Raw genomic sequence first — 8,285 nt, forward strand, 5'->3', positions numbered from 1 at the left:
TGTTTTAGCAAGAAGAAGAGAGTACGTAAGACAGAAAACACGAACCTGCTTTCGTGGACCTTCTGGTACATTCATTACGAAATCTAAGTGCAGAGAAGGAGGACGATCTTGCTCCCCTCTTTCTGACCCAGATCTCCAAGGACCCGGCGGTGGCCACCACCGAGCTCCCCCTTGGTGACTCGGCCTACACGTGCACAGACCTACCACCGCCTGTCAACAAATGGCCAAGGGTGCTTCATGATCAACCACTGGCTGATTAAAGTAGATACATTTATCCCAGGTTAGATTTTTTCTTTCATTCAAACACTTATAGAGTCCAACTATTCTCAACGACAAACCGACGGGAAAGCAGGCACCTCCCGAATCTTCCAGGAACGCCCGCCTGCGGGAACGACACTCACTGACCACACTGAACTGTGACGGGAGGGCTGTGCGGGCGGTCAGGGCTTTAGGGGGCCGGTTTCTTCAAGTCCCGAATCTGCTTGATCAAGTAGTTCTTCTCATCGGAGAACTGCTCGTCGTCCGTCCTTTCCTTCTGGAAGGTGCTCAGGAACTCGATGAGCTTGGGCTGGTTTTTCAGTAGGATCTCCACAATCGGCTGCGTTTTGTGAGGGCTGGCTACAAACACCTGAAAGGTAAAGAATAAATGCCCACTTAGACTAGTTATTCCACAAGGAAGTCAATGTCAAAATCATTGCCTTGGAACTAGAACCAATGCATAGCTGACCCAGCATGAGGGTTCAGAGGCTGTAAATCACCTGGCAGGAGTCTGTCCATCTTTCTCCCAAGAATCTGCTGATAGATTAGAACCACCAGAGCTGAGGCCACTGGGTAAGCAGTGCTGTCTCTCTGGGGACTACCAGAGCTCCCTACAAACATAGTTCAAAATTCTCAGAAATTTTGATGCTATTTTTTTTTTTAAGTAGGAAGGATATAACAGTAAAACAATCTTTTTAAAGAGAAAGGTGAACTGGGGTGGGGAGTAGGGAGAAAAATGTTTAACAATGCATGAATGGAAATCCAAATTTTCTGAAAACTTTTGTTAAAGTATTAATTTTAAAAAAAGTAGGAAGGCGATGGGAGGAGACTCCAGAGTACTGAGGAGCAATGATGTCAGTCTGAGACTAAGGTGCGCTTGATACAGGCCATGGTCTTTGCAATTACTTGCTATGCTTCAGGGAGCTGGAAAAGACTAGGGATGATAGAAGAAGAAATGATGCCTTTGAACTGTGGTGCTGGTGAAGATTATTGAATACGCCATGGACTGCTAGGAGAACAAACGGGTTTGTCCTGGAGAGGGTAAAACCAGGCTGCTCCTTGGAGGTAAGGATTCTGAAGCTTCATCTGATATACTTTGGACATGTTACAAGAAGGGACCAGTCCTTGGAGAGAGACGTCATGCTTGGAAGTGTGGAGAGACAGAGCAGGAGAGGAAGACCCTCGATGAGATGGATTGACTCAGTGACCGGGGTAATGGAGTAGGTGTGATAGAGACAATAAGGTTAGCTCAGGATAGAGCAGGGTTCAGAGATGTTGTACATAGAGTTGCAAGCGACTCGACAGTACATAACAACAACAACAGGAAGGAGACTTGAGTTCTCAATGATGCTCATTCACTTTTTCTCTGCATCTGTTAATAAAAGCCATAAGGATGTAGTGAAAACAAAGTTAATTACAAGCTGACAAAATCGCAACTTGGCAGTTGATCCACTTTAAAAACTTTTGGGGAAAAAAATTGAGGAGGCCAACCGGGAAGGAAAGGAGAGAACATCAGTTCCTGCTGGTGGGTCCCATCGAGTCGCTGCACAGCGACCCTGTGTCCACACCACGGATGGAAACCCTGCCGCTGCTGTGGTTGCCTATCACTCTGAGGCAGGCTCAAGCCGTGGTAGCCACTGACTCCGTGAATCCCCTTGAGGGTCGTCTCTTCTCCTTCACTGGACAGGCCCCTCCTAATAATATGCCAAAAGTACACGCGATACTCTCAACACTCTTACCTCTACACATAGCCCTGGCTGTACTTCAAGCTGCTTCCTAAATTCACTCACTCTTAATCTTTCTGCAACAGCAGAGTACCACTTGGTAAACTGTCATTGGAGAAGCTGGCCTATAGAAAGTGGGTTCTTAAGAAAGTAGGCAAGTTATTTTAATGTTAACTAGCTTAATCTGTAATTATGTATTCTCTTAGAGATCATATGGAAATTGCTGTCACCTAGTATCTCTTTCAAGCCACGGTCTATTCAGTCACTTGCTATGCATCTGAGAGCTGGACAATGACTAAGGATGACAGAAGAGGAGGTGATGCCTTTGAGCTGAGGTGCTGGAGAAGAGTGCTGAGTGGATGGCCAAAAGAACAGTTACGTCTTGGAGAAAGTGCAGCCTTGGAGGCAAAGAGGATGAAGCTCCGTCTTGCATACTTGGGGCTTGTTGCTAGGAGGGGTTATTCCTTTAAGAGGGACATCATGTTTGGGAAGGTGGCGGGTCAGTGAAGGAGAGGAAGACCCTCAACTGGTGGACTGACACACTGGGCTTGAGTGGGTCAGAGATGGTGAAGATGGCATGGGGTTCAGACAGGGTCACTATGAGTCATACTCGACCCGATGGCATCTAACAACAACAAAGAAGTATCTTTTGTTCTGTTAGTGTTTTAGCTGAGTTGTCAAGCTGGTATTTGTATTTTAGAATAACTTGAGCAGAGCTTCTTGTTTTCATGGTCACAGAGACTGCTGTCACCTGCAAGCATCTTGAGTGACAAAGTTGAGGGCCATTTCGGGCACTGGCCACCCCCACCCCCAGCAGTGTGATGACCCGCCTGGCACAGGCTAGCCCTCACACAGTCTGAGGAGTAGAAGCAGCGTGTTCTTTGCTATTCACAGAGTTAACAGTGAGAATCGGAGAGCATCGGCTCACAGCGATTAGAGTTCATACTGGGCACGTCTCTAGGGGCACCATGTTCACAAGGAGGGGGCTTGTGAGCCGAGGATCTTTCAACTAGAATTCAGGCTTCAATTTTGCCAGTGAGGAAATAGACAAGATGTATTTCTCCAACTTGCTGCTGACAATTATGCCTCAAAGACCGAGGTCTGTGAACTTCACATCTAGAACTTTCCCCAACACCATGACTATCAAGGGAAGAAAGTATAAAAAAAAATCACCTCACTGAATACATGAGCTTGTCAACAAGCTAAAAAGGAACCAAAAGCAGTCTGAAAAAAAATTCCAGACATTTTCAGTCATTTCTTTCTGTGCTTTCTATACCTTGTGGACAGTTCTTTGAGGGGGGGAAAAGTATTAACAAAGAACTGTGAAGAATTCTAGAACTCAGTTGTTGGTCATTTCCAAAGAACAAAATCTTATTTATGTCAAGTAAACATACTGAAGGCTGCAGCCCTTGACCCTCTGCAGCAAGTGCATGAGGTCCTCCTCAGTTTCAGCAAGCAGGGTTGTGTCATCTGCATAATGCAGATTGTTAATAGATCTTCCACCAATCCTGATGCCACAATTCTCCTCATAGAGCCCAAATAATAAGATAAAGTTTTTTTAAAGTACAGCATTGTTGTGAGGTGCTGTAAGTCAGAACCAAGATGATCCTCCAGTGGGTTTTCAGAGGCTATAAATCACACAGGAGGGGCGTGCCCATCTTTGTCTTGCAGAGCAGCTGCTGGATTTGAACTGCATGCCTTTGGGTTGGTAGTACAATTCCCTACCACTAAGCCTTCAGAGTTCAGGTACAGAGTAGGCCAAATATATACACATACAAGTAAACAAGTGGTCAATTATACCAACAGTGTATTTACTTTTTACTTCTCAATGCAAGGATCACATTCCTGACCAGCTGAAACATCGTCCACTTATAAATTTTAAAATCCTTCCTATAAGTTATAAAAACCTGGAGCTCTTTGAATTCTTAATTCGACTCTAAAGACCTGTCCTAAGGAAATAATCCTCAATATGGAAAAAGCCAGTGGGATGCATAAACACTCCCTGTTGTATTATGTATAGTGGGTCAGATGCAAATGGCCTAAGTACTTATCAGTGACACCGGATTAGTAACAATAAACCAAAGCAAAGAGATCCAGTGAAAAACTACTATGCCAATAAAACTGCTGGCTCTCCACCACGCTCTTCTGAAGAATTTTCTACATGGGATTCATTTAACAAAAGCACCTTGAAAGGGTAGATCAGAAGCTTGGGGAAGTGAATTTATGTCAACAATTAAGGAACAATTGTAAAAGGAAGATGAGAAAGACAGAGCCAGGTAAATGCTACCACCAAGGTCACTGTGTTGCACATGTACAAACTGTTGAACTGGTGCACATTTTGTTGGGTATATTTTTAGTAACAATGGGAGGGAACCAAACCGGTATACATTTTTCTGGAGATATATATATATATATGTTTTTTTTTAATTATTTTATGTGTGTGTACCATCAAATTGGATCTGACTGGTACAGGAGATTGCCCCTCCTTCTCCAGCAGAGCATCTAGTGGATTCAAAGTGCGTACCTCTGGGATTACAGTTAAGCTTCTTGCCATGAGGCCACCAGAGCTCCCCTTGTGTGTATTTTTATTAACAATAGAGGGAAAAATCAAGCCAACAAAAATTACCCACTTGGAGCTCTGGTGGCCTAATGGTGAGAAGCTGCACTGCCAACATGAAGGCACATGGTTTGAACCCACCAGCTGTTCTGCAGGAGAAAGGTGGGCAATCTCATCCTGTGAGACATTCTGCCTCTGAAACCCAGTGGGAGCGGCAGCTACAGGTCATTTCTAACTCGATGGTACAGAACAACAACAACAACAGTTCTGAAAATGACATAACAGCAATAGGAATGTACTTCCAGTATAGCATTCTGTAATGAAGGATAAACCTTGTCTGTTCCTTGTAACTACAGCTCTGGCAATCTATTGTGTCCCCCATGCAATCAAAAAAACCTGCTGGAGGGTCAGCGAGGAGTCAGTGAGTTTTGTTTTGAATGCTCCTGATTAAGGGTTATCCCACCGCAGTGTCACCCTGTGCTATGACTACCCTGATTTCAATCATGGAATGCTGCACCAGAAGTCAACATTCCCGTTGTGTTAGATCATTTTCAGAGCTAGCAGAGGTTTTTTTGTTTGCTGGTTGGGTTTTTTGTTTGTTTGTTTGTTTTTTACCAGAAAAGAACATTTACAACAGTTTGACTAGGAGGCTGATTATATTCATTCCCCTTTGGTTTTCTTTTTTCAAGTTTCCAGAAGATGATTTTGTTACTCTTAAAACTAAGAAAAATACTAGGAGGAAAAGGACTAGCATTCCATGACAGCAAAATGTATTTTTAAAATGTATCTTTGCAAACAAATAGTCAAAATAGAAAAATATTTTCTTTAAGATTCCAAGAGGTCAACTCTAGAAAAGCAAAGGATTTGGGATGTGACAAATGGAGGTTTGGGGTTCTAGGTCAATCACTGATATTTCAGTAAATAAATTTTACCAACTGTTTTCTCAGTAAGGAAAAGGAAAGGATTTAGACATGTGGATTAGTTACAAAACTCTTTAGAATCAGAGGGATATTCTTTAAGTGAATGCCTAAAATTTCAACTAACCCACACAAAACCAGATAATATTTATTTTTTCTCAGATGTAAACCAAAGGCCTGAGGACAAAGTAGGACGTTTATAATTTTGAAACTTGGGGGAAATGACACAGATATTATTTCTCTAGCTCCCACTTTACCTTAAAGACATGAAAAGCCTCAAACTGAATGTTGGGGCTTTTATCTCGGAGCAGGTTCATCATCAGCTTCAAGTTCTCGGGCTTGCTGATGTACTTGGTCATGACGGCAAAGTTGTGTCGATCCAGGATCAGCTCGCCCAGCAGCTACAGGGAAAGACAAAAGCAAATCAGCCATCGGTCTGGAGTCATCTTATTAAAACATCGAAATGTATTCTTCTTGGTGGAAAACACACTAGAAGGGTGGGTTGGAGTGTCATAAACAGAGCTCCTCAGCTCCAGGATAAAGCCCAGATATGCCATCTTTCCTTCAAACACACTATCTTTCACGCCTTGAGGTTTCTCCTGAACCAAGGGGAATGTGAGAAACAAGATGCCTCAGGGAGGCAGTCACAGTCTTTACCCTTGCTCCAACTTTCTGCAGAGACCTTTCACCTCCTCACTGCTGGTTAAAAAGCTCTTTCCCTTTCCTTCCAAGTGACTACCACAACCACAGGGCTTACGCTTGGCAGAGACTGAGGACGGTGCCCTTGAAGGCAAGGTTCAGACTGTCTGTTTGCTGGGTCGCTATAAGGCATAGGTAAACGGATGGTACCAAACAACTACATCCTTCCAGCGCTAGCTGAGCTCCTCTCCTGCATAGAATCTCTTCACTGTCTCTGTGCTGTCCTTTCCCGACGGTGCCCAGGGCCCTGTGAGCAAAGCTGCCTGTGAGCACATTTTGAGCAGTGAATCCTGTAGGGGCCAGGGTCAAACGGCCCATGTCCCCTCACAACCAGACTCTGGGGTTTGTGGGGCCAATGAGAAAAATCTTACCAACAGAGTCCTCTCCACAACTTGGTGGAAAGAACGTGGTTTTATCACTGTCTGAGCACATCCAGCGTACAATATTTTAGGTAATTTGTGAAAAAGAGATTACACTAACCCAAGTCTCCCCCTACTTACACAGCTGAACAGCTGTGATCTTTTACTTTCATGGTGAGAAGAGTTGATTCCTGCCTTCAACAGACCCCTTTTCAGGCTCACTCTGTAACTGAGGTAGTATCTGTTTAAGCTGATCATGTTTATCTAAATAATCACAACATTCTCCCTGTCCCTATGATACGCAGATGGTTACTAGAGGCACAGTTCAATTTCCCCGTGCCTGGGAGACAGAGCCCTCTCCCATCAGTTCATACCTCAAAAGGACAGGACAACTCCCAAACCTGGAAGACAGGTTTGGGTTATAGCGCTGAGGTTTCCTAACTTTTAAAGATATAGCCACTGCCCCATCACAGCAGGTCAAAAACTCCAACTCAAACTCATTGCCACTGGGTCAGAGCCTACACATATTTGAGATGTGTACCTTTGGTTTGCAATGCAACTCCTTATCACAAGGAAACTAGGATCCACTGGGTGGAAAGCTCTTGTTCTCTTTTAGTCAACATGAAAAATGCATTTTATAAGTTTATCCTCATATATTCAATAGGGAGCTCTGATGGCCTAATGGGTAAGGAGTTGTACTTCCAATCCAATAGCAAGAGGTTCAAGTCCACTAGCTGCTCCATGGGAGAGAGAAGAGCAATCTCCTCCCATGCAATTTACTGCCTCTGGAACCCCATTGGAGGGTGTCAGCTATGAGTTGGTTTCAATTCGTCAGCACCTAACAACAACATTCAATAAATACTTGTTAGTTTATAGTTCATTAAGTTCCTGTTTAAGTTACTTGAACTTTTATTACTTGGGGATAGCCACTTATAAATTCTATGCAATTTATCCTCTGCTAATACAATGGCACTCCTTTATTGCAACAATCTTAACACATCTTTAAAAAATTGTGTTAAATCACTTAAGACCACTAAATCTTTTAGCTATTAAATGTTAATCTGTATTAACACTGTTAATGACAAAACCTTATAAAGCACTATGTACTAAGTAAGGGAACAAACATATTTCACTTCAAGTTTCACATTTTGTATATTTTTAATACACATAAAAGGTACATACAGTAAGTGGAAACAAGGGATTTTAAAAACTTAAGTTTATTTTTTTTAAAAAATGAAAATTGGCCAGAGTTTAAAACCCACCACCACAAATCTACCAATCTTCTTTTGAATGGTAATCTTTCTTAGTAGTAATTAAATGCTAGGCTTCTGAAGAAGATAAGAAATTCCTAAGCTTGTCACATGAGGGAAAGGAATTTCTCTGTTAATTATTTTTCATTGATACCAGGAATCTAAGTACCTCAAGGTAGTTCTGTGAGATTTAGAACATGATTAACAAAAAGCAGCAGATATTCTGAAACTAAAAACAGCCTGATGACTGGAGAGCATTATGCTGAGTGAACTGACTCAGTCCCAGAAGGACAAATATTGTATAAAATCAATAAAATCATTACTGTAGAAATGTGTTTGCGGATCTTGGGCGGGGGGGGGGGGGGGGAAGCAGAGGGATGAGGATATGTGGGTAGGGGCAAGGGATTAATCATGGGCCTCTACAATTTGATGGGGGGCGGGGAATTGAAAGAATCTGGTCTGAAAAAGAATGTATTCAAATTTTGTAAATAAACTGTTGTTGTTGTTGTTATGTGCCGTCG

The 8,285-nt window shown here is 42.8% G+C and overlaps 1 protein-coding gene across 1 annotated transcript in view; it reads right to left on the reverse strand.

The window, feature by feature from the left end:
* Positions 1–448: 448 nt before the first annotated feature.
* CAB39L (calcium binding protein 39-like) overlaps positions 449–8,285 on the reverse strand; it is an 86,091-nt gene continuing 78,254 nt past the window's right edge. The window contains exons 6-7 of the mRNA XM_006879597.1: positions 5,714–5,857; positions 449–628 (exon numbers count right to left, since the gene is read on the reverse strand). Of these exons, the coding sequence (XP_006879659.1) occupies positions 449–628; positions 5,714–5,857 (324 nt within the window). The remainder of the gene's footprint in view (positions 629–5,713; positions 5,858–8,285) is intronic.

The sequence above is a fragment of the Elephantulus edwardii genome, unplaced genomic scaffold (genome assembly GCF_000299155.1).
Source record: "Elephantulus edwardii isolate Elephantulus edwardi_28Jun2011 unplaced genomic scaffold, EleEdw1.0 scaffold00004, whole genome shotgun sequence".
NCBI classification, from domain to species: Eukaryota; Metazoa; Chordata; class Mammalia; order Macroscelidea; family Macroscelididae; genus Elephantulus; species Elephantulus edwardii.